Genomic DNA, 26,630 nt, shown 5'->3' with positions numbered 1-26,630 from the left:
TTAGTTTCTAAGGTAATCTTTTGGTGTTTTTACTTTATTAGAGATTCATTAGATTTTAAGCACCTTTTTTTAGAAACACAAATTTGGAAAGGTTAGCCATTCCTAAGTTATTCAGTCGGGTCACTGTTATCCCAACCCTTCCATGAAATTTAACTCCCGTGCCAGGAGAGAAGATATAAAGCTGGGGCTGTATATCTGTTTTTGTAGATAGGCCGTGCTGAAACATGAAAAAGTGGGGAGAGGGTAAAATCTGTCTGGATGAAGAGCCAAGAAGGGGAATGAAAGAATAGGGTTGTACACAGCCTGCATGCAGTACTCAGAGCCTTTCACTAAAAAATTAAGAAAAAGGTACACAATGGTGGTGTGTGGTATCAAAACAAAGCAAAACAAAAAACAAACAAAAACCCCACATATTTGTAAAACTTTATCAGCGAAAAATGATGATTGTTAAGAATAAAATATATTTTGGAAGACCATATCTAGCACAGCCTATTATGTAACTATTGCTATAATTGCACATATAATGTTTTCCTTTTCTTTTATTTTTAAGATTTTATTTATTTATTTGACAGATACAGAACACAAGTATGCAGAGAGGCAGAGACAGAGAGGAGGAAGCAGGCTCCCTGCTGAGCAGAGAGCCCGATGTGGGGCTCGATCCCAGGACCCTGAGATCATGACCTGAGCCGAAGGCAGAGGCTTTAACCCACTGAGCCACCCCAGCGCCCCACGTATAATGTTTACAAGATATCATTATATACAAAGGTGAAATAGTAGTTATGGAGAAGGTAGCATAAATACAAGAAACCATTTTTATTTTATTTTTTATTTTTTATTATTATTTTTTAATAGTAATAATGGTAGATAAACTTTACTGAGAACAGACCATTTACCAGGTGCTGTATTTGCTATCCCACGTTGGTGATTCTTCTTCTCTCTTTTTTTTTTTTAAGATTTTATTTATTTATTTGACAGACAGAGATCACAAGTAGACAGAGAGGCAGGCAGAGAGAGCAAGAGGAGGAAGCAGGCTCCCCGCTAAGCAGAGAGCCCGATGCAGGGCTCGATCTCAGGACCCTGGGATCATGACCTGAGCTGAAGGCAGAGGCTTTAACCCACTGAGCCACCCAGGCCCCCCAAGAAACCATTTTTAAAGAAAGAAGTGGCAAAACCTAGTGGCAGTCTGTGGGGAATAAATGATTGAAGAACAGCCACATGGATCTGAACTTGAGGAACCGTTAACAGAGTTAAGGAATTTGGGGAAGTGAATTTCAAAGATTTTATCAGCAAAATCTTGTGCCTTTACAGCTTTTTCAGGGCCCATGGCTTTGTTAGTAAGCCTCTAAATGTCAGTCCAACCATGTTGTAAAATGTCAAAGCAAGAGCTACAAAGACCAGGGCTATTCTGAGGAATCCAGGATGCAATGGTCACTGCGGCCATGTCTACCCTTCCACCACCACCACCACCACCAGAACCAGAATGCATGGTGGGTATATTCACATCTTTACCTTAGTCAATCCAACAAAGTTTTAGTCCCCAGCGCGGGTCCCCACCGCCCTCTGTCCTGGCCCCGCCCCGGATCGCCCTGGGGGACTCTACCTGAGCCTTCCCTGCCCTCCCCCCCGGGTTTGCCCTGGGGGAATACTCCAGTCAGGGATGTGCCTGAGGCCTGGTGGATGCAGTGCTCTGGGGGCAGTGTTCTCTGCTTTTCCCGGGCGCCCCGCCTCTGCAGACCCTATGCCTCCAAGTGCCTGATGGCAGGAAAGAATTAAGGGACCCATCAGAGTCCACAGGATCCGCCTCTGGAGTTCCTGGTGTCCATGGAGGGACTGTAGAGGTGCTGCTGCCTCCAAGCCCAGGCCTCTGGGAGGAAAGACTGTGGAAATGCTTTGGGCCAACTTTTAGTTTGTTTTTTCTTTTTCTTTTTCTTTCTTTTTTTTTTTTTTTTAAAGCTTTTTAAAAAGCCTTTCTCCCTTTGGATTTGGAAGCAAATCCTTCTCCAGGTTCCTCTGGTTTCTGTTTTGTTTTTTAATTTTTTTGTAAGACTTTATTTATTTATTTGACAGAGATCACAAGTAGGCAGAGGCAGGCAGAGAGAGGGGGGAAGAGGTTCCCTGCTGAGCAGAGAGCCCAATGTGGGGCTGGATCCTAGGACCCTGGGATCATGACCTGAGCTGAAGGCAGAGGCTTAACCCACTGAGCCACCCAGGCGCCCATCTCTGGTTTCTGTTTTAGTGCCTGACAGTGAGGTAGGAAAGCATCCCTGCAGAGCCTGCCCCAGGAGAGGAGCAAATGAGGATTCTGCTCTCTTCTTGGGGTCAGTGAATTTTCTCTGGACTCATAGGAGAAATCAGGACTTTCACATTCTCTTCATCTTCTTTTTTTTTTCACTTAAAGCTGCTGGAACCAAAGTAAGTGCAATCTATTTAATGATTTAATGGTGGAATTAAAGATCTTAGAACTAAAATGTCCCCTGGGGCACCTGGGTGGCTCAGTCAGTTAAGCATCTGCCTTTGGCTCAGGTCAGGATCTCAGGGTCCTGGGATTAAGCCCCACATCGGGCTCCCTGCTTGGCTGAGAGCCTGCTTTTCCCTCTCCCTCTGGTCCTCCCACTCAAGCTCTCCCTCTCCAATGAATAAATAAGTAAATAAAATCTTTAAAAATTAAAATAAAATGTCCCATGATTTTATATAGGAAACACAAGTGTTTTACATCAAAACATCAGATCTTAATGTTCCTCTTCGAAATACACTTTTTCGTGGCCAGGTGGAAACTACTTAGGACTCAGTTAAACCTCAAAATGTGAGATCACGATGATATAGTATTTTGCAGTCAGAATATGGGGCAGATAAATGTCCAAGCAAAATGAAATAAAATAAAATAACATAAAGCCATATTTCTTACCATGTTCCCTTCATCTCTACCCTGTGTGGGTAAAAGCCTCTATGCTTATATATTGCCCTGATAGACCGTCTGCAGGAGAGGAAGGCACGAGCAAACATTGCCCCCGAGCGTGCAACCGTGTGTGTTTTCACCCAGCTAGCTTCTAAGTTCTCAGACACCCATCTCAGATAGATATCATATGTTCTCTTCATATCCACTGACAAGGCTTACTGCTGCCTTGACTATGGTCTGTCTAATCCTGTACATGTCCCCACCAGTCTCCCACAGACGGCCATGTGCCCACCTCAGAGACACCCGTAAGGAAGCAAATACCTTCGGCCACTCAAGGCAGCAACTCAGCACAGAAACACACTAAGTACGCACTAAAGGACACAATTACCTACAAGCCCAGACTGTCAAGGAAACCTGACCAGAGGAGCTTTACAAGGGTGAACACACTCTGTTGTCTAAAAGAGTGCTTTTCAAACAATGAATTATGACCCACCCATGTCATAAAATCAGTGTACTAGTCTGCAAATCCCTTGCTTAGAAAATGCAGACGACAAGAGTTAAACAGAACATAGCAGCACGCATTACATACTGTAAGAGTTAAAGACTGTTTTGGGAAGCTGTTGTTGAAGTGTGTGTTTGGGATATAAGTGCCATGAAGAGTCTGTTCTCCAGACAAACAAAACCAAATAGACTCCTCAACACAGAATGGTGATTGCCAGAGGGAAAGGCGGGGGGGGAGCGAATCTGGTGATGGGGATTAAGAGGTACACACTTCCACGTATATAAATAACTCACAAAAAGGAGAAGTTCCTTAGGAATATCATCAATAATATCATAATGAACTGTGACAGAAAGTGAATATATGTATTGTGGAGAGTGCTGAATAATGTACAGACCTGTCGAATCAGTAATGTTGCACACGTCAAAGTGACATAACATTGTCTAGATCAAACTATATTTCAATAATTTAAAGAGAGAAAATTGTGTTCTCACTGTTGGGGATTTGATGGGCACTATCTTCAAAGGCATCATCTAGTGCCCTCTAGTGGTAAGAGCCATATCTGCAGTTGAGAAAGACCCACAGACCAGTGAGAAGAATAGTCCTCAAACATGGATGTTAGGAAGGAAGGGGCCTTCCAATGACCTGGTCAACCCCGACATCCAGGGCAAGAACCCTTCAACAACACCAAGCCGCCGCCTGCGCACGCCCTACAAAGAAAGCACTCGCTCCACCGCTGAGCAGCTCTACCTGCTGAAAAGCTGACCAAGCTGCCTTCCTCGAGGAGCTCCTCCCTGGACTTCCTACTGCCCTCTCCTGGATGACACGGAGCAGCTTCTGTATTCGCCCTCAGCTAACACTACTGATCCAGACAAACAATACTTGTTGAGTGTCTGCAAAGTACCAGGCATTGGGGATACAGCGGGGAACCCGGGAAGAGACAGAGACAAAGTAAGAGCTTCTGCCGGATGAAGGACAACAGCATGGGGGATGAAGGACCTGCATCAGACAAGGTCAAAGGGCAGGCCTCTCTGAAAAGGGGGGGGCTGCGTGGAGTCCCACAGAATTGGAGAAAGCTGTGCAGAAGGCACTCGGGATGGGATGAGCAGCTGATAGTAGAAATGCTCTGGGCAGGAAGTGCCTTGGAATGTTCCAGTAGCAGAAGGTAGGCAGGGAGGCTGAAGAACAGCAGAGAAACAAGAGAAACCTCAGAATTCTGGGGTCTGTGTAAGTGTATGTGCGTGAATGTGTGTTTTAATTTCTCTCTGTTTTAAAATTTTCCCACACTACCCATATGCTATACTTCATTCAAAGACACCATCAAATATAAGACTGAAAAAAGAAAGAACACTTTCAGTTAGTCAGTGTTTTTCCTATTGCTTAGAATTTTAATTTGATTTTAATTTTGTGCTGATGAAAACGCCCTTCAGATATATTTGAACAGAATGAAAGGGAAAGGATGAGTGACAGAAGTTGGTTAAGTCTTTTATATTTAAGCTTATGATCCTTCCCAAATTTATGTGTGTGTGGAAAGAATGAGGTAGGGGTCAAGGTCTGTTTGTTTCCACTTCAATATCCAATTCACCCAGAATTATTCATTAGAAAGACTCCCCCGGGTCACCTGGCTAATTCACTCTGTTGGGCATGGTCCTCGGCTCAGGTCATGATCCCTGGGTCCTGGCATCCGGCCCCACATCGGGCATCCTGCTCAGCGGGGAGTCTGCTTCTCCCTATCCCCTTCCTCCCTGCTCATGATCTTTCTCTCTCTAAAAACAAAATAAATAAATAAATATTTTAAAAAAATAAAATTAAATGACTTCCTTTTCCCCATTGAACTGACTTGACACTATGGCAAAAATCAATCGACAGTACCTGTTGTGACTGGTCTATGTTTGGACTCTCTCTTCTGTTTCATTGATCTATCTTTACGGCAAAGACTTTGATTACCGTGGTTTTACTATAAGTCTTAAAATTGAGCGGGAATAATCAGTGTGGGGTCTTCAATCACAGAACAATCAGTGTGTGTTCTTTTGAAGATCTGTTTGGTTATTCTAGGCCCTTCGCATTTCCGTATACATTTTGGAATCGACTTGTTCATTTTTTCTGAAAAAGAGGAAAAGATGGCTAGGAGTTTGACTGGGATTACATTGTTTGCATGAATAAAATCATGGAAAACAGAAATCTCAATGATGTCATATCTTCCAATATGTAAACAAAGCCTATCTCCCATTGATTTCATTCTTCTTGAAGTCCTCCCAATAATGTTTGGTTCTCTTGTGTATAGGTGTTTCAAGCCTATCCTGAGACTATTCCCAGCCAGTTTTATTTTGTTTTTGTTTTTTTTTTTAAAGTAAGCTGCATGAACAGCATGGAGCCCAGCATGCAGCCCAGCATGGCGCCCAAATCAGGGCCTGAATTCACAACCCTGAGTTCAAGACCTGAGCTGAGATCAAGTCAGATGATTCCTCAACTGAGTCACCCAGTCACCTGAACCACTATATGCTACTATAAAATATTTTAATTTTTTATTTTCCTATCCATGTACATTTATCATGCATCTGTCTAAGAATTCCTATCCAAAATACACAATAAACTCCAACAAGTCAAAACCAAAAACAACATTAATGAAAACAATGGGCAAAAGACGTGAACAGATGGTCCCCAAAAGATGGAGGAATGCCCACTACACACACGGAAAGGTGCCTAACTCAGATCATTCGTCACCAGGGAAATGCAATGTGAAACCATAATGAGATGCTATTTCACCCTCACTGACAACACAGAATGTTAACGAGGATGCTGAGCAACTGCAGTGTCACTATATCGCTGGTGGGAAGTGTAAACTGATCAACCACTTTGGAAACTAGGCTAGCACTTTGATATATCCCCACTCTGTGACTAAGCAACCCCACTAAGCAAGTTCAGGAGAAATTTAAGACTTCTGGAAGAATGTTTATTGTAGCCTATTCACAATGACCAAAAACTCAGACACAACGAAATGTCTAATCATCAGATGAACAGATGAACAAATCGTGGTATATGCACACTACATACAAAGGAGGAAACTACTTTATACTGACAAAGACTCTTTCCTTGACCAAACTCTAGCCAGACTGCTCTGAGCCCTCTTCTCAAACCTGGCTTATCATATACAAACTCAAAAAAACATGAACTTAGTTTCTAACAGCTCCAGGTCCCACCCTGCGACACCAGTCCCCCTTAGTGCCTGCCTGAGGAAACTCAAGGCATCTACTGTTTGTTCAATCAACACCGAAAAGTCAGGCCCTTGTCTCCCAGTGAGCAAATACAGGTGGTTTCATATGGATCAATACCTATTCTACTTTTTGTCATCTGTTCCTCCTCTGACTTTACTCATCCCTGGCCTGACTTCTTCATTCTCTCTTTAAAATGCCCTCTGGACAAACCGAGGTGGAGTTTCTTTTGAGAACCCCATTTCATAGAAGCTTCCCTTCTGAAATCCATCTCACTGGAAAACTTAAACACACATGCAAAAATGTTCATCACAGCCCTATCTTAATAAATACACAGCCACTGAAATGACAAACATAAATATTGTCACATAAAGTACAACCATATTGAGGAATACCATTGAGACAATAAAAAATAAATGAGACAAAAAATTATATGCCGAGATTATTCAAATTAGATTACAGAGTGGGGGAAATGTACTCACTTTTGTTGTTTAAAAAGTTAATCCTGAAGGGGCACCTTCAAGCATGTGATTCTTGATCTGAGGCTTAGGAGATCCAGCCTAAGTTAGGTACAGAGATTCCTTAAAAACACAATCTTAAAAAAAATTAACCGTAAAAGAAAAATAATTAGTATTATAGATCTGAGACCACTGCTTTTCACAGGTATTTTCTAAGATTTAATTAGTTCCATTTGAGAAAAATTGGGGGGGGGGTGCAAAAATCCAGAAAAGCCATGATTTATTTGACTTTCTTCATGGGCAAGTTTGGCAAATAATTTATCTTCCATAGAATGAGAATATTCTCACTCTTTTTTTTTAATTTTAATTTTAATTTATTTCACAGAGAGATCACAAGTAGGCAGAGACGCAGGCAGAGAGAGAGGGGAAAGCAGGCTCCCTGCTGAGCAGCAGGACCCTGGGATCATGACCTGAGCAGAAGGCAGAGGCTTAACCCACTAAGCCATCCAGGCACCCAAGAATATTCTCATTCTCAAGTGACGTATCTTCTCTGGGGAGGGAAAACAGCTGCCCCCACCTTCAGAATATCTCAGATCAAAATCTCAACCCTGCTCTCTGGGCTGAGCTGTCTAGAAGCCAACACTGTGCTGGAAAGGCCTAGACCCTCCAGAAATGCTGCCTCTCCCAAGAGGTGATTCTGTGACCCACTTTCATGTCAAGGGGGATGATTTTCGATGTGGCTGACATCAGATTAACTTCTGGAATTCTCACAGAATTTCAGTCTTACAGCCCCTGGCCTGCTTTCTAAAACACACAGACCACTAAAAACCAGTGAAATAGAACATGGCAATTTGGAGACCTCATCAGGGAATAGAACCTTGAGCATCTACATTCAGTTCCTTCTCACTCTGCTGGCTGAGAAGTACTTACTGGAGTCTACAGGGCATGAGGCACTGAGATACACATGGTCCCTCTGGGCACCATTATTCCCATGGGGTAGATGATTAAACAAGATGTCTGTGTTGCAACGGGACTGACTGCCACATGCACAGAGAAGAGAGAGTGGGCTGGACCGTGTCTGCAGGTGTCAGGGGCCTCCGCAGGGAGCCGCATCTGACATGAGCTGGAAGAGCCAGAAGGCTGGGCACCATCTTGCCTCATGGGCCTCACCCACATCCAATCTGTCAGTACATCCCATCAGCTCCTCCTTCAACATGTACCCAGACTCGGGTCAATTAGCAGCACTTCCACCCCTACCACCCTGATCCAAGCTGGCAGCATCTCTTCTCTTGGAATATTCTAGTAGCCTCCTAGTGATCTCCCTGCTTCCAACCTCACTGTTCTCAACAGAGAAGCTGAAGTGATCCCATTAAAACCCAAGTTGGGTCACCTCATTCTTCACTTCAAAATCCCCCTGACAGTTGCTCCCACCCCAGATCTCTAACACCCCCTTCTCCCTCACTCTGGCCTTGTCATTCCTGGAACAAGTCAGCCCAGCTCTCTCCATGGAGGCCATTCTACTCCCCCCTTCTCTCTGCCGGGGACACAGTTCTCACAGACATGCACAGGGCTCACTCCCTCACTTCCTGCAAGGCTTTCCCCACCTTTGTCCTCGGGGCCTTCCCTGGCCATCCCAGCTCAGATGACAGCCCCTTCCAACCCTCCTACAGCACCCAGCTGACACACCTGATTCCCTTGCCTCTCTGTCTCCTAGTGCTGCTCTCCCTGGAAGAAAGGCTCGCTAACTGCTCCACCCCAGTCTGTTTGGGTCATGTCTGGAACCGCAGGAGAACCAAGCCTCTGGCAACTGAGCCGGCATTCAATAAAGAATGTGGAGTGACCGCATTCATCTGAGGGGAGATGAGAGCTCATGAGCCGAGGGGGGTGGGGGAGAAAGCATCTCAGGCAGAGGGAGCGGCCGAGCTGCCCCAAGGCCAGCAGGCACAGGGCACATTGGAAGGACTGACCAGATATTGTAAGGCAGAGAAGGTGAGTGGGAAACCAGACGGAAGGAGGACAGAGCAGCCATGCAGACACGGAAAGTTTGTGTCCATCTCCAACGGCAAGAAGAAGCCAGGAAACTAGGCAGTGACATGACTGAATGAGCCTTCCTGAAAGCTCTGGCATCCAGGGAGATAAGGACTTGGGGGAGATAGGAGAGCCTGGAAGCTCACTTAAGCACAGTAGGGCCATGGCTCTGAGCACAAATGATCTTAACTGGGACCAAGAGGGCAGAAGCAAAGGTGGACAAAAGGAGGTAGATTCCAGAAATATTTAGCAGATAAAATCACAGGTCTGGGTGAATGATCGAGTAAGGGGGAAAGAAAGTAAAAGCAGAGTTCTGAGATGACTCCTCCCTTAGGCACATGGGAGAGGAAGGACACAGTGGCCCCATTCACGGAGTTGGGGGGTTGGGGTGGCAAGAGGGAAAATAAAGGAAGCGGATCTCGAGCACAGTTTTAGAAAGAATGGATCTGCAATAATTCTGAGACATCAAAATGCAGATTTCCAGTCAGCAGCAGGAGACCCATGGTACTGTGAGAGGATCATGGAAAGCAAAGTGAGTCACGCCATGCAGTGCAGAGTCTCACCTTGTTGCCAATGGCGAATCAAAAGGTTTCCAGTAACAGAAGATGTGGGATTCCAAAAAAGATCACCCTGGCCAGAGCAGGAACACGCGGTTGGGAGAAGGAGCTGGACGAGGAGCAGGTAGGATGAGGAGGACGGGTTGCAACAGAGCAGGCAGGAGAAGGGACCTGAGCCAGGGGTGTGGCCACATGGAAGGAAAAGGGAACAGACTTGCCCTTTGTCACCAGTGCAGCTCCCACATGGCTCTTGGGGATGGTCGAAAACCTAGAGCACGTCACCTCCCCGACATGAAACCCCTCGGTCCTCCCACATTTCACTCTCTGACAGCCCCTCCAGAACGCTCTCTTGCTACCCACTCCCCGACACAACGTCAAGTGCCGCTGACACAGCCCTGGGCCTCAGTGTCCAGGCTAGTTTCCCCTGTCTGGCAAACACCTGTCTTTTGAAGACTTCCCTCCTCCACTGGGCAAGAAGGAAGAGCAGTGCTGACATCGAGGAGGCGGCCTGGCACCATGAGCAAGGCTGCACGGCTGGTAGAAGGGGGCCCGGCGCCTACAGAGAGGCATGTGGTTCCCCTATTGGACACAAAAGACCTCACAGAACAGCAGCACAAGGTGACCTGGCCACGGTGATGAAGGGAGACAAAATAGGCCCACTTCCTCTCTTGTCCAAACAGACAAAACCAGGTGGTTGGTCCACCACAAAATACCAATCATCCCCTCTCCCGGCTCATACAAGCAAGTGCCTTCCTTCTGAATGACACCCTTTGTCACACTACTCACACCTCCCTCTAGAAAAGACTGATAGAGCCACCCAGTCCCAGAACTGTCTCACCTCCTATCAGCACCCAGTCCACAGCACACCCCTGCTTCCTTGAACACTCCCCAAAACATCCGCCCAAAGCCCAAATCCTGTAAGTTCTTTCTAACACCCTCTTTCTTACTGATCAGCCTCACAGCTCGCATGATGTGTAAGGAACCCACTATGTTTAAGGACAGGTGTGCTCCCAGTGGCCTCTGGGGAGGACACTGACCCACATGGGAGGAAAGAACTGTTCCCTTTCTCGGAGGGACATTCATGGAGTTCCAATCTGAAGGTTTCCATCTTCTCTGTGAAGCACTACCCATCCCATCGCCCATGTTACACAGAGAATGAAGGGCCCACCACAAAGTACACTCTCAACAATTTCTGTTGAACGAACTACACTCCAGCCTCGTGCTTGCCAATATGTGACACACATCTGTGCTCACAACGCTGCCCCCACTACACCCCTGAGAATGTAGACTCCGGGGACTTTCATCCAAGAGCTCTGGAAAGTACTGGCTCTGTGCACCAATATTACCCGGTCCTGGGCCCGCCCTCCCTCCGACCCCCCCGGCCATGATTGGCCTGATGTCAGGTGCACAATGGGGATCCTGACAACCCACAGTGGGATGTAATCTACTCAAGAGGGAGAACCCGAACTCCCCCGCCCCCCCCCCCAGTCAACACGACACTTACTCGATTCACGTCGGTCTTCCACCAAGACCTTAGCCCCAAGAGGGCCGACACCCCGTCTGCCTGGTTCGGGCCGCATCCCCAGTCCCGCTTTCCCCAGGCCCGGCGCACAGCACAGGTAGATGATTAACAGCTCCATAAATGCAGCCCCCGCTCCGGGCTCTTCACAGGTTGGAAACGAGGGGCGCACGAGGTGACGGCTACCTTTTGGCGAACGACCGTGTTCCTGACACACAGGCCCGCCTCCCACCGAGGCCCCAACCCCGCGGGGACACCGGCCCCTGACCCCGCGCCCCGAAGGCACCTCTTGCACACAGAAGCATCTTCACAAGGGCCGCGCACTCCCTCGTCGTCTGTCTGTCCAGGTGGAAGAACATGAGGGGAAAGCGGCCGTCCTCAAGCCAGTGGCCATGGGCGTGGAGGTTCCGGGATGCTGTGTCCACTGGGGACATGAAAGCGGAGATCCACAGAAGCCAGGGGAACCGCCAGCCTCCAAGACACAGCTGAGAAGGGCTGGTTCCACCGCGCTCAGCCAAATCCGCTCAGCGACCCCTGCCCCGCCTCAGCTCGAGTAACAACACTCCCCCTCATTGGTGCCTCTGCCCAGACGCTCATTGGATAATTTCTCCTCCCCTCGGCTGGTGGAGGGACTCATTGAATAGAAAAACTGTAGCCCAGCCCACACAATCCGGAAGCTCTCGTGGAGGGGGTGAGCGGGCTGTGGAGTAAACAGAAAGGGACACAAGGGAGCACCGTAATGCTTTCTGGGAGTTGTAGTCACGGGTGCGCGGGAAGTGCGCTAGGTTTTTTCTTGCTGCTCAGATCATTTTCTGTCATTCAGAGGGGGAAAGAGCTACAAGATCCTCAGCTTTGGAGGGAAGCACAGAGAATCCAGCCCGAGGAAACAAGTTAGCTGGGGTTCAGTCTCAACCACTGAGCAAATGTTCAGGGAGCACTGACTATGGGCCAGGAGTTGTGCTAAGTGTTAGGTCCCCCCAAAAATGGGTACCCCAATAATGGGTCCGTGATCAAAGGAGCGAGACTGATACAAAGCGAAGGTCAAGCAAAGCTTTATTTCGCTCCAAGCATGAAGAATCAGACCGACCGGCGAACAGACCAGTTGGGGCCGCCCCTTACAGAGGACGACCCCTCCCTGCTTTCCAGACTAACTTTTATAGAGCAAAGGCCACGTGGTTGGGCCTGGCCACACAGAGGTGGCCAATTGAATTACAATTCACCCCACAGTAGCCATGGAAACTAGCCCATCACATTGGTAGCTAGGAGACAGTATGCGCCCCCACTGATTGGATGTCTCCACCTGGCCTGACCCACCCTTGTATTTGAGCTTTGTTACCTGAGGCTGGTTTCTGGGACTTGTTTTTAAGTCCCCTGGGGGAAGGGGAGAAGGGGAGCAGGGACAGTTTAAGGGTTAAACAACAAAGTTATTGTTTAATCTCAATGGAAGCCTCTGGCTAAAATAAAAATATAAAATAGGTCCTTACACTTTGCACACATATCCTTTTCAAATGTGGACAAGGAATGTGTCAAACCAACATCTTCCTTCTCTGTTGCTGCTGTTTTCTGAGTCTGGGGCCTGTGATTTTATCACAAGCTTTAAATGGCTATAGTCAGGTGGAAAGCCTGCTACCCCCCCACAGAATTATTTTTGCACCCTTTATAAAAACTCGGGTATCCTTACAGAAACTATTTCTGGGTTCTTTGTTCTGTTCTATTGATCTATGTGTCTGTCCTACTAATACCACAGTCTTCCTTATTATAATTATCTAATAAGTTTTGAGACTGGGTAGAATGAATGTTCCCACTTAATTACTCTTTTTCAAAACTGTTTTTGAAGCTACTCTAATTCTTCTGTCTTTCCACATACATTTAAAAATATTTCTGTCTCTACAAAAAAAAAATCTTTGTCAATCTGGGGAGAATGAAGATCATTATTATACGTAGTCTTCCAATTCATGAACATGGTGTATCTCTCTGATGAGGGAGCAGGAGGCTGGCTGAGGACAAAGCAAAAGCTGGCACCTTGCACCCCCTCTCCACCCACTCCCCTCGGTAATATGTGTGACATTCCTCAGGCAACCCTGACTGCCCTAAAAGAAAAACAAATAGTTAACTTGCAGAGATCACAATCCTGCAGGACAGGAGTCTCCCTTGGTTTACCAATATCCTAGAGATTTACAACAAAGAAGCTATCTTAACAATAGCACAATTTCCAGAGGCAAATAACTCAGTTCCTCAAGCCCTAAATAAAGTTAAATTTCTTCTAAACCCAAATCTCACTAACCAGGACACTTGGTAGGAGAAAAGTGAAACTTTATCTCTAGATCTCCAAGATAGTGTCGAGAATCATTCCCAAGCATATGGTCCACTGATATACATCTAAAGGGCTCACAAGAAGATTTTTACTACTAGTAATAAATAAACTTTCTCCCAACAATAGCCCCTCAAGGTCCTGGACACCTTGTTTCCAAAATTCCTTAGAGACTAACATCACCCTCTTTGTTCTCACCTACCCAACTCCTGTGTATATAATCAGCCACTCCTCAGGATAGCAGGGCAGCAGCTCTTTCTGCCCACGGGTCCTGTCCCTGTGCTTTAATAAACCACAATTTTGCACCAAGGATGTCTCAAGAATTCTTTCTTGGTCATCGGCTCCGGACCTCACCCCACCGAACCTCACCTAGGTTCTAGAACTTCATCATCTCCATTTATTTATATCTTCAATTTCCTTTATCAGTACTAAATAGATTTCAGCATGTGGCTCCTGGACATTCACTCTTAGATTTATCCTGAAGTAGTTTCTTTTTACTAGTAATTGTGAATGTGTGTTTGATGGTGGAGCCTACATATTTATTGCCAGCATATAGCAATACAACTTACTTTTATGTGTTTATCCTGTATACTGTTTCACTGTGAATTCCATTATTAGCTCTAAGAAGAATGACTCTGTCATACCCTCTTGCGGCATAAGGCCTGAAATAAGATTCCGTATTAAGCACTGTCTTGACACCTGGAAGGTCAAGGAGGGACTCAAATGGCATCATGCATGTTCTCCTCTCCCTCTTCCCTCACAGGGGAGGTCTCGTAACCAAACACCCTTCTCATCACAGGGACTAGCCATAGTGCCTATTGGTTTTTGGGGAGCAGCGTTCAGTTCCCTAGAAGCCCACTCAATTCTTCAAGGAAGCCACTCACACCCTCCCATGGGAACCAGGACCTGCCACACCCTCTTGTTTCAAGCAAGTCTTGCCTTCCAAGGCCCTGCTGGTTCTCTCTGTTCTCAAGCGCGATCTCTGTGCAGTCCTGCACGGTGTGTGGTATCCTCCTCCCCTGAAGTGTGAGTATATATGACTAGGAAACTGTTGTCAATCACATGTGTCGAGTGTCAGGGGATCCCCACAAGTCTGGAGCAGGAATCTCTCTCATCAGGGAACTGAGGAGAAGGTGATTAAAACAAGTGGCTTTACAAAGGTGTCCCCACGTTAAATGAGGACACGGGGTCAGCTTGACTTGCTCCTTCACTAACTAACTGGCTTCAGAAGTGACAATCACGATCTGGGAGGGAACTGGCAATCCCTGGCCAGCTTGTGTGTTGGCTCGTGTTCTGTTATCTCACATGGAGGTCGCCATCCACTTCCAAACTAATGTTCCATCCTTGACAACAAGATGAGAATGAGTGAGAATTGACCATATCTAGGAGGGAGGTGTCACCTATGTGACCTGCATGTGGCCTGTATTGGTCTCCAAGGCTACCCCCTGAGGTTTGCAACTGCAGGACATGTTGACTGGTGTGCTTGAGTTCCAGGGACTGGGTGTTGAGCCAGTGCTTGGGGCTGACGTACAGATCCTATGGGGGAAAGCCCACCCCAAGCACAGTCCTGGGGGTGACCCTCTGTGTCGTGGGTGGAAAGGAGGGAGGCCCCGACCCCAGGGAAATGTAAGAATGGCTCCCTGGCTGCCTCCTGGGTCACTGTGGTTCAGGCGATGGGAGTGGCCTTGGTGGGCTCCTGACCTGCCTCTCCTCTCCCAGTTACCATGTGTATTCCTGAGCCCTCAGGGTTCTGAGGTGCGCATCCATGGCAGCCCAGGGCCCACAAGCTGATGAGAAACAGAAAAGTGGAGGGGGGGCTTCTGGTGTTCCACTTCCCTCCCAGTGCCAAACCCCTCACCAGCACACTTGCCTTTCTCGTAGTGTTGTTGCTCCCCACTTGTTGTAGGATTCATCTGGTGATCCAGCCACTTGAGGCTCCCAACCCAGCCATGAACAAAATGATCATCCTAGCACAAAAATAACGATAATAATAATAATAATAATAATAAAACAGAGAAAGATGAGCAGGGTAAAAAAACACTCCTCCACCCCACAAGTATATCCAGGAAGAAAAAAGTCGGAAAAAATAAAAGGTGGAATGAAAGAAAGAAAACTGGATACAGGAGGAAAAACCCTCCCCCCACCCAGATTAATTCAACATAGGTTCACAATTTGACCCAATGGAAATCCAAAATTTTTAAAATAATTTTTATGGCAAAGGATAAAAGGAGGCTGACTGGCTTTTGTGCCTCTACAACATAGGTTCTGAATTAACTTTAACGTCTGCTAAGCAGCACCAGTTGGCTAACCTTCATAGCTTTAATACAAGGGCTCAAATTACGGTTATACCTGGTAGAGTGACCATATTTTGCAGCTTCTGTATTTAATGGTTTGACGTCTCAGGCCTTGCTGACCTTGGAGGGACTGTCCCTGGCAGGTCTGGCTGATTCCAAGAGATGAACAACAGCTTGCATAACAGCAAACCTTTCACAGGTACACCAGCCAATTCAGAGTCTTTACCCCCAACCACCTCCTCTAAGACACTCTTTTGTACTCTGGGCCACTATCCCCTGCCCTGATCACCCCAGGGGCACGGACAGACTACTCCAGACACCACTGTGGCCCAGAACCCACTGACAGGACACAAACTAGGCAGTCTTAAACCTGCTTCCTGGGACTCACCTGTCCCTTCCTATGGAAACCACAATAAAGGGTCTTGCCCACATTGTCTCTTCACTCCCTCTTTCTCCTGACTGACCCTGGTGCTTCCCTGGGCAGCCCTCCATGGCAATCAGGACCTCCTTTCTTGGGATCTGTGAGTCTAAACAGCTTCCGTTGTGAGAGTTACTTGTATATCTGCCTGTCTTACCATACCTGATTAAAATAAGCCCCGGTCCCCTTAATACATCTGAGACACCGTGGGGGCGCTCAGTGGGTTAAGCTTTTGGCTCACATCATAATCTCAGGGTCACGGGCTTGAGCTCCATGTTCAGTTCTGTTCTAACGGTGAAGTCCCCTTGGAATTCTCTCTCTCCATCCCTGCCCCCGCTAGTTCTTGCTGTCTTTCTATCTCTCTCTTTATTTTTTTTTTTTAAAGATTTTATTTATTTTTTTTGACAGAGATCACAAGCAGGCAGAGAGGCAGGCAGAGAGAGAGAGAGGAGGAAGCAGGCTCCCTGCTGAGCAGAGAGCCCGATGCGGGGCTCGATCCCAGGACCCTGAGATCATGACCTGAGCCGAAGGCAGAGGCTTAACCCACTGAGCCACCCAGGCGCCCCTATCTCTCTCTTTAAAATAAATAAAATCTTAAAAAAAAAAAAAACACCCAGGATCCCAACAAATTTAACAATGATGAATGTTTTATTATTATAGATTCCTCTTTCAACATCCTCTCAGTCACATGTGCCTTGACCTAGAAGGAGACTCGTTTTACCTTGTTATGCACAGGGCACCCGAACCGCTCTGCTATCACGCAATCAATCTTTGGGGGCAGGATCTTACTGCACCCATCTTTCTCCAGGAACATAGGTGTGACATCATATTTATGACATCCTACTGTGAGGACATTTGTTTGACACACTTATTAAAGGCACACAAGTCCAAGGGCCCTGGGTGGTTATGATCATTAAGCGTCTGCCTCCGACTCAGGTCCTGATTTCAGGGTCCTGGGAAAAAGCCCTGCATTGGGCACCCTGTTCAGCAGGAAGTCTCCTTCTCCTTCTCCCTCTGCCCTTACCAACCCCTGCGTATTCTTTCTCTCAAGTAACTAAATAAAATTTTTAAAAAGATTTTTTGTTTATTTATTTGTCAGAGAGAGCAGGAGCACAGAGAGCTGCAGGCAGAACAGAGTGAGAAGCAGCCTCCCTGCCGAGCAAGGAGGCCGACTTGGGACTTGATCCCAGGACTCTGGGATCATGACTGGTGCCGAAATCAGATGCCCAACCAACTGAGCCACCCAGGCATCCCTAAATAATTTTTTTTTTTTTTTCAGGAAAAAGGGACATGGAAATCCAACATCGTTCAGTACTTTTTGGGTTCTGGAGGTGACATATTTCTTCTTAAGCTGTTACTTCTCAATGAGTCCGCTTTGGTGGGACTCCCCTCAACAAAAGGCTCTAGGATCTGTGCAAGCAAAAATTACCTGTTGGGGGTGACTGGGTGGCTCAGTTGGTGAAGCATCTGCCTTTGTCTCAGGTCCTGATCTCAGGGTCCTGAGATCGAGCTTGGCAGGGGGTTCCCTGCTTGGTGGGGAGCCTGCTTCTCCCTCTCCCTTTCACCCCCTCTTCCAGCCAGAGCTCTCTCTTAACTACATAAATAAAAGCCTTAAAAAAAAAAATCACCTGTTCGTGCCCAGGTCAAAAGGCTGTAGCAGCCTCCTCTCCCTCTTCCTGGAGTCCCTGGACCACCCATGTATCTGTCAATTGCCATGGGCTCCCAATGTAAGAAATGGCCCTCCTTGGCCCTGGGTTAGAGACCATGACAACAGCAACTGCTGGCCAAGCTCTGGGCTCTCCTGGAAACAGAGTCTCTCACAGACTCTGAGCCTTCCTATCCAGCTGTCTATTATTCTCTGGGTCATGGCACCCCCACCAGCTTCATAGAGTTACCAAGACATTCTTGCTACAGGCTGAAGCCAAAGTCTGCATATCCTACTTGCAGGTGAAGGTGGTGGCTTCTGTCCACAGTGCACTGCCAGATTCCATGGTGCTGGAGAACGTCAGCTCTTCCTTCTACCCCTTGGCCACCCAGGGATTCCCATGGGATCAACTGTGTGAACATCAATGGGAGTTATTACATTTTGATTTTGATGACCACGTCTCCCTCCTGGTCACATGACAACTGCACATCCTAGAGAAGCACCTGTCCTACACCTTAAAAGTCTCAGTCCCAGGTTGAAATTGATGTCCAAATATCAGAGTCCACTGTGATGGAAAGCCTGAGATTAAGATTCAATAGGAAGTGTTATCTTGGCATTGGGTAATGTCAGAGGGCTGCAAATAGCCTCATTTCCATTTCCCTTCCCCCTCTGCTCCCATGGATCAGATCTCCTGGCCAACAAGCCCTCCTTAGCACAGGGACCAGGCACAGTTTCTCCCCAAGTAAGCTCCGGTTCCCTGACAGCCTGTGGAATGATCCAGCAGCCAATCATTCCCTCCTGCAGGAAGTAGGGCTCACCTTCACTCTCCTGTTACTACATAGTCCTTTTACTACATAGTTACTACAAGGCACCCACAGCCCTTGTTCATTCTGTTCCCGAGTGCAACATCCCCCGTGGCCCTGCATGGTGTGTGTGTCCTTCCCTGGGCCATGAGTATAGGTGGGTAATAAATTACTGTGGAGCTCAGCTGTGCAGCATCCAGACATCCCATAACTTTAGGGTGGGAATCACTCCCTTCACCAATTGCTGAAGAAGAGAATGAAATCTTTCTCACTTGTACCTTTGTCAAGGCACAATGATGAGGCTCATGGGCTTGAAGTGATTTGGATAGTAATCTATTTGGGGCTTGCAAGAATTCACCTGGACCTACAGGGCAGCCTTTATGTGAACGATGAAGAGGAAGGAAGGCCGCGAAGGCAAGGGCTTGGATGGTCTCTTAAAGGTCCAACTCCAGGCGGTGGGGGAACCCTCCAGTAATTACAGCAGGGAAGGAACATCACATTGTCATCTCAGTCCACCCTGACAGCCGTGTGCAGAATGGATTCAAGGGAGGCTAAGAGTGGAACCAGCAAGATCAGTCAGGAGTCCACTGCACCAGTCTGAGACAGGAGTGGGTGAATCAGAGCACTGACAACAGGAAGGCAGGGAAGGAATGACCGTATTTGCAGGCTGAAGAGACAGCAGAATGGAAAACTAATGGAATGAGGTCCTTAAGGAAATCCGAGTGGATCCTTTCCAAGGTATAATGGGGCGCTTTTGGATACAGGCCCCCCAGTCACCCCGCCGGGCACACCCGCGGGCTCTTGGCTGCGCAGCTGCCGCAGCTGGTCTTCTCGGATCCCCAGCGTGCTTGCCATCAACCTCAACGCTTCCTGCCGTTCCGCATCAGCTGCCTGCAAAGATCCCACGAAGAGTCTCCTTAGGAGGCTTTTGTCCACCATTCCTTCCGACTGACTTACTAAAGTCATCAGTTTCTTCTGTGTGTCCTCCAATATCTCCTGCTGGACCTCATTCTGTTTCTTGAACTCTTGGAGTTGGTCTTCCTTCACCTCCAAGTCGGCATTTGTTTGATGCAATCGTCCCTGTAACGACATCACTCTTCCTTCCAGGGCGTCTGCCTTTTCCATCCATTCGGCCAGTTCCAGCTTGAGGTTCGCTAGTCTTTGATCACAGTGCCTTCCCTCTTCCTGGGAGGCGGCGAGCCGCAGCACAGCTTCCTCCTTCTGCTGGGTGACCACGTGCAACTGCTCCCGCAGCGACTCTCTCTGCAGACTGGCTCCGTGGCTGGCCTTTTCCATGGCCGCGGAAGACAAAACGAGTTTTCCCTGCAAGACCGTCACTTCCTCTCTTAGCTGAGCCACTTGGTCTTCCGAGGCCAAAGCTTCCCGGTGACGAGAATCTTGGGCTTCTGCAGCGAGGTGCCGCCCTCTCTCCAGCTCCTGAGTTAGGCGCAATTCTCTCTCTCGTAACTGGTCAACCTCCTTCTGGAGGGCACAGATTTCCGTTTCTTTCTGTGTCAGGGCCAACACGACGTCATCTCTCTCCTGTTGACACACAGCTGCCTTTTCCTGCATTGACCGAACAGCGTCGACGAGCCGGTTCAATTCTCTGGTCTCAGCCTCTTCTTTTCTTGCAACAGTTGCTCCAACGTGAGTACCTTCTCTTTCGTCCCAGCATGCTGGGATGCCTCCTCTCTCCGCATCACTGAAAGCAGCTGATTTGTCTCTTGCAACGCCTGATTTCCCATTTCCTTTTCTCTAGATGTTTCCACGATCTTTGCATTTTCCTCTTTCAGCCGACACACATCCATTTCGAAATCTGCTATCCTCTCCTTCAGATTGGTGACTGCCTGCCTCAGCAGCTCATTCTCACTCAGCTGGCCCCTGAGCTTCTCCTGTAAAGAAAGCAGCTCCTCACTTTTCGCTTGGATTCGGAGCTCCTGAGCCTGAAGGGAGTTTTGTAGAATGGCTGGTTTCTCCTTCCGCTGCTCCATGTGGGAATCGGAATCGCTGTGTTCCCGTGGTTTGCCTTCTCCTTCCCCCGTGGCAGCCCCTGAAGCAATCCATCTCTGCTGATCTTCCCGGGGGGTTCGAATCATTGGATCTTTTCCTTGCCCTGATTTTCTGAGCTCCTCTACCTCCTCTCGGAGCACCTGAGAAGACTCACTCACTAGGTCAGATTTCATGGCCTTCAGGGAGTGGGCGGACTCTGCAGAGTCGCTGGAGGGCTGGAAGAAAATCTCGTCAAGGTTCCCTGAAAGGAGGTCCTTGGCATTGCAAAGCTCCCCGATGCGGAGCTGAAGTTAGGCCAGTTCCTTCTCTAGCTCTTGTAAGTTTATTTCATGTCCTTGGTAAGTTTGGATCTGGTCAAGAGAGGCTGTCTGTGGTTTCAAGACGTTCTCGCTGTTGGTGCAAGCCCACGCCCGGAGTTGTCACAGATCTCTCTGAAGCTGGGGTGACTCATGCTTCAGATTTTGGACCGTGGTCAGCACCTGCTCTTTCCACTCCTCCATGATCTTTACTTGCTGTGTTAACATGTCCCGTTCCTGTAGAAGCTGCTGGAACTGATCGATACGAACTCCTCGAACCTCATGACCAGTGCTGGGTATTTGCAGGATCGTCAATAAAGTCTGGGATTTCTTTTTTTTTTTTTTTTAAAGATTTTATTTATTTATTGGTTAGAGAGAGAGAGCGAGCGCACACAGGCAGACAGAGTGGCAGGCAGAAACAGAGGGAGAAGCAGGCTCCCCACCGAGCAGGGAGCCGGATGTGGGACTCGATCCCAGGACGCTGGAATCATGACCTGAGCCAAAGGCAGCCGCTTAACCAACTGAGCCACCCAGGCGTCCCAAGTCTGGGATTTCTGACTTAACGCATCCACTTCCAGGTCTTGTTCTTGAATAATGTGAGACAAATTTTGAATCGTTTCTCTAAACACCTCCTGGCTGCTGCTTTCCATTCTCGTGGCCAGTTTTTGATTTTCCTCTTGCATCCTCTGGAGGTCTGCTTCCCTGGCAGCAAGTCGATCGGTCATTTCGTGATAGTCCCTTTTCAGATTGCTATTCTCCCTCGTCTTCTCATTTAGGACGGCCAAGACCCGTTCGCTTTCCAAAGCACACTCTTGCAATTGCCGCTGAAGGTGTTCCACGTGCCTGTTCTGGCTGTGAGAAGCCGCAGAGATGCTGCTGGAAAGACCCTGAATCTCCACATCCTTTTGCTGGATAATCCGAGTGAGTTTCCCGATCTCCTCTTTGGAGAGCCGATCCACCTGCTCGGTCAGTCGGATGTTCTGTTCAGTGAGAAGCTGCAGCTCCAGTTCCTGTTCTTGGGTTCCTTGGACTAATCTTTGAATTTCGGCTTTAGATGGATCACGCTCTTCACTTCCGTTCTCTCTGGGGAGAGGCTGGCTTGCTCGCACTTCCTCATCCTCACAGGCTTCTCTTGGAATTTGCCGGCTTTTGTCGGGCAACTGGGCTTTCAGCTCTTCTAGCGCCACTTGCAGATTCCGAAGCATCTCGTCTTTCGCTGCGAGGAGCTGAGCGTGTTCAGTGTTCATCTCCTCCTGCCGGTGTTGAAGACGGTCCACTTTCTCCTTCTGCTCCTGTAAGGACTGAAGCAGTGCTCTCTTCCCCTGCTGCTGGTTGTGAATGATCTTCTGTTGTTCTTTTATTTTCTCCTCGAGATCATCTTTTACCTCGTTGAGCTGAAAGACCTCACACTCTAGCTCTACAATCTCCTCTAGGATTTTAGGGTCAACCAGAGGGACAGCGCGACTCTGTTGTGTGAGGCGCTCCAGGTCTTCGTCCACGTGAGGATGTTTGTCTGTCATGGATGGGAGACACATGTCTTTGTCCTCCACGGATGGGGGTAAAATGTCATGGCTTCTTAAGGTTTTGGTTGACTTACCAAATTCCTCCTGAAGCTCTGGCCTTGCTCTAAGCTCTTCAATGTACACATCTTGCTCTCTGATGCATTGTGTCAATTGCTTCTGCTCCTCCGAAGCAAAGGACAGCAGTTCCTTCATTTATTTTTATTATTTTTTTTTTTTAGCAGTTCCTTCATTTCTGATGGTTGGCGTCTGTCTGCTCGATCCTCTTTTGGAGGTGTCGTATTTCGAGGTCTTTCTCTTGACCGAGCTGAATGAAATGAAATGCACATGCGCTACCGGTGACAATTCTTTGAGAATTCGCTCAGACTTGTTTGTCTCTTCCAACAGCTTCTTTTCGGCCCAACACAATTTTGCCACTAACCGTCCTTTCTCTATTTTTAAAGCCCTCAGGGCAATGTTGTTCTTCAGAGAATCCTCGTTGTTGCGCAGAACAGATTCCTCCAGCTGATGTCTTGCATCTTGGAGCTCGCGAACCAACTTTTGCTTTTCTGCTCGGAGATCCGAAGCAAGGTTGTTCAAACTGTCGTTCAGCTGCTGCATTTGTGTAAGTTGTTGTTTCAACCTTCTGAGCTCTGTTTCCCTTTCCTGAAGTAAGTCATCTTTCATGTTCCCGGCATCGGCTTGGTTTTGCAGGTCTTCCACCCGCCGTTGATAGTCCATTAGTTGTTTTCGGTGCCGGTCAGTGAGGTCTGCTAGCTTCTGCTGGTGGACGTTTTGCAACACCGCCACTGCCAGCTGATGTTTGTCCATCTCCCACATCCACCGCTGCTCTAGGTCCCTGATGTGGTTCTTCAGTTGCCACACTGTTTCTGGGTCGATGGTATTTGGTCCCTGGGTGGAACACGGGCACAACGTCTTCCAATGAGTCACTTCAGCCTCCAGTGTTTCGATCTCATGGAGGAGTCTATTGATCTGTGTCTGGGATGAGATGACATCAGCCAAATCCATGGTGTCCCCAGGGAAAGTCCCTTTCCCCAGCACAGGTCTGTTAATATTGGAGATGTCCCTGTTCAAAGAGTTCTCGCTGCTGTCCACTGCCCGTAGGGAATGGCCTAGGCCAGAGCCCAGGCCACCAGCCCAGGATAACACGATGGTCATACAACTGCCCTGGTCCATGATGGGAAAGCGTCTAGCCCAGTCGAACTACCTGGCCAAGTGTCCCAGAGCCCCTGCCTGTGCGAGGCTAAGAATCAAAAGCCAACTGGTGTTTCCAGACAACGCCTGCGTGCCTCTCCCTCACCCCAGCGCCTGCTGGTCAGGCAGCTAGGAAAGGCCATAGCTCTCTGGCCACTGGTCCCAGTCCCCGCTGCTCATCCCCACGACTTCCCACGCCAGGCCTGGGCCCCTTGCCTTCCTTCCCCTGCTTTGGTGGCTGTCCTGGGTGGGACCCTAGAGCATGCTCCTGCCTGACTGTCCCCAGGTGCCTGCCCCCAGAAAATGCAGCTGGCCCTCGACTTCCTCCCAAGTGGGATCACAGTACATAAAGTCCTGTAGCGTGAGCTTTCCACACAACAGTATCTTTTTAATTGAGGTGAAATGTATACAGTCACACGCATCCATCCAGCTAGGAGAGAGGATCCTAGGTGCATTTCACAGATGTCTACACTCGCGCAGAGGACGGCCCTCACGGAGACTTTGGGTATTTCCAGCCTCCAGAGGCTCCAGAGCGCCCTGTCCCTTCTCGCCCCGTCAGTCTTGCGCGGACAGCGCGTCCCTAGCCTAGGTTTTGTTGCTTCACCGGCAGATGAATGAATGCGCTGCGCCTCCGTCTCCTCCCGAAGCCGTGCGCCTAGACCAGGCAGGGGGTTGCGGAGGACGTTGGAGGTGCCTGATCCGCGGGTCCGCCGCTCTGCACAGTGTGGCCCAGGTCGCTGGCGGCAGAGGTCCGAGGCCGCCCGGCGTCCTCCGCCTGGCGCTAGTGACTGGCGCGCCCCGCACTGCCCCGGCGGGCGGCGCCGGTGGAAGTGACGCGGCGAGGGCGGGGCGCGGGCCTGAGAGCCGCCGCCGCTGCTGCCTGGGCCGGGAAACGATGTAGCCGCGCCAGGCCGTCCCCCCAGCTGCCCGGCCCTAGCCCCGCCGGCCGCCGCCGCCACCATGAAGAAGCAATTCAACCGCATGAAGCAGCTGGCCAACCAGACCGTGGGCAGGCGAGTGCGCCGATTTGGGCCGGCTGGGATTGCGCCCGCTGGGGGCCGGGGGCGCGTCGGGTGGGGAGCTGCGTAAGGGGCCGAAGGCCGGATCCCGCGAAGGGGCTGGGCGGGGGCGGTCCGGCTGCTCCTCTGGCCGCGCGCTCCCGTATGCTGCCGCACCCCGCACCAGGCACAGGGGGTCCGGGTCAGGGCTGCGCCGCGCTGCGGCCTGGAGCCCAGCTCCGAGCCGCCGCCCGAGCTCCCGGGAAGCCAGGGGTTGGGTTGGCCTTCCGAGATGCCCCCGGAGCAGGTCCCCGCCGCCCATTGTTCAGGCCCCACGGAGCATCGCCTCGGGGGGGACTGGACCCAAGCCTTTCCCTGCCCTCCCCCGAGTTTGCCCTGTGAAAACTCCCCTCACGGATGTGCGGTAGGCCCTGCGGACGCTGTGTTCTGGGGGCGGTGTTCTCAGGCTTTCCGTGTCTCCTGCCGCTTCAGACCCTCCGCCTCCTGCCTAATGGCAGGAAATAATTAAGGGGCGATCAGAGCCCATCGGATCCGCCTTGGGAGTTTCTGGCGTCCAAGGAGGGACTGTAGAGGTTCTGCTGCCTCCAAACCGGGGCCCCTGTGGACCGAACTGCCCAAGTTCTTGACATGGAGAAATTGGCAACTGGGAGGAAAGAATGGTGGAAACGCCTTAGCTGACTTTCCTTTTATTTTTTTTAAAGAGCTTTTTAAAAAGCCTTTCTCCCTCTGGTTTTGGAAGCAGATCCTTCTCCAGGTTTCTTTGGTTTCTGCTTTAATGCCTGACAGGAAACATTATCCAATATGAAATGACAGCAGAGACCGGGGTTCGTAGACCATCCGGCTGCTGGAACAGGAACCACTGGTGGTTTTGAGAGCTCCTGGAGGTGATGGTCATGTGCCCAGTTATCTGGGGCACATCTTTCAAGGTCTTTTAGGGCAGTTGGCTCTACTGGATCTACTGACTGTTTATTCTGGGATGAGATATAAAAGTGTGAGTTTTCCACAGCTTTTGCTTTTTTTTTTTTTTTTTTTTTCAACAGTTGAGTCAAAGGGAGACTTTGGTTTGGTCAAAGCACATGTGATAGTTCTTTTTTGTGTGTATGTACCAAAATACTTTTACTTCCCCTCCCGTTTTCTAAATTTGCCTTTTACTGTTTCAGTTCCCCCTCCTCCCCACCGCCTAACTTTTTGCTTAGTGGCTTAGTTTTATTGTTTAATTTGGTTGCTACCCCACCCTATGATCTTAGTGTGCATTTATCCTGTTTCCAGAGTTGATGCCTCTTCCTAAAGCCTAGAAGTGCCTATTTTTCTGTCATTTGTAGGAAATGATAGAAATAATGCTGAGAGGGAGGTAGAAAGGGTCATAGTGGGGGCAATGTTTCAACCAAGAATCTGTAAATGAATTATAAGATAATTCCTTTTGAGTTTTCTTACTCTCCCCTTTGCATTTTTAGTAACATACCTTGTGAAATCAATATTCGGTGAGTGTCAAGACAGGTTAGTCACATTGTCATTCTGACCTGTTTTTACACTGTATCAGGAAAGGGGTGTTTGCTTGTTTTGTGCAACCTTCTGAGCCTTTTCAAGCTCCCAAGCCAGTCAGGCGCTCCTTGGCCCCAGCTTCCTCTGCAACAGCTTCTCTCTTCACACTTCCATTTCGGCCCTAGATGCCCTGCTTTTAGATTCCAGAGCAGGCCGAGGATTCCTACCTGTTCACCCCTCCCTGGAATTCTCCGGAGCTCCTTTCACCACACCAGCTGTGTAGCTGCCTCCTACTCATTCTTCAGCTCTCCAGGCAAAGACCTCTGCCTCTAAAAGGGCTTCGCTGTTGCTCCCACAGAGACTGGAGGGCCTCATCCCAGGGAACTTTGATAACTCCACACAGCACCTGGTTTTCTACAATGGAGTGGCCTTTTGACCTGTTCTTGTTCTCCAGTAAATGAAATGCCTC

At 48.8% G+C, this 26,630-nt stretch overlaps 1 protein-coding gene and 1 long non-coding RNA gene across 5 annotated transcripts in view; one reads left to right on the top strand and one right to left on the bottom strand.

The window, feature by feature from the left end:
• Window positions 1–11,827, bottom strand: part of LOC308359870 — a 31,967-nt gene extending 20,140 nt beyond the window's left edge. For all 3 annotated transcript variants that reach the window (XR_013968475.1, XR_013968476.1, XR_013968477.1), the window contains exons 1-4: window positions 11,155–11,827; window positions 7,090–7,167; window positions 5,268–5,498; window positions 5,017–5,161 (exon numbers count right to left, since the gene is read on the bottom strand). This is a non-coding gene — a long non-coding RNA (uncharacterized lncRNA). The remainder of the gene's footprint in view (window positions 1–5,016; window positions 5,162–5,267; window positions 5,499–7,089; window positions 7,168–11,154) is intronic.
• A 12,673-nt stretch (window positions 11,828–24,500) lies between these two features.
• The window catches only part of ARHGAP17 (Rho GTPase activating protein 17), an 86,209-nt gene continuing 84,079 nt past the window's right edge, over window positions 24,501–26,630 (top strand). For both annotated transcript variants that reach the window (XM_080831725.1, XM_080831724.1), the window contains exon 1: window positions 24,501–24,673. In XM_080831725.1, the coding sequence (XP_080687851.1) occupies window positions 24,621–24,673 (53 nt within the window). In that variant the 5' untranslated portion in view covers window positions 24,501–24,620. The remainder of the gene's footprint in view (window positions 24,674–26,630) is intronic.

Source organism: Martes martes (assembly GCF_963455335.1).
Source record: "Martes martes genome assembly, contig: SUPER_18_unloc_2, whole genome shotgun sequence".
Lineage (NCBI taxonomy): Eukaryota > Metazoa > Chordata > Mammalia > Carnivora > Mustelidae > Martes > Martes martes.
The sequence above is the reverse complement of the archived record's forward strand: the minus strand, read 5'-3'. Positions and strand labels throughout refer to the sequence as shown.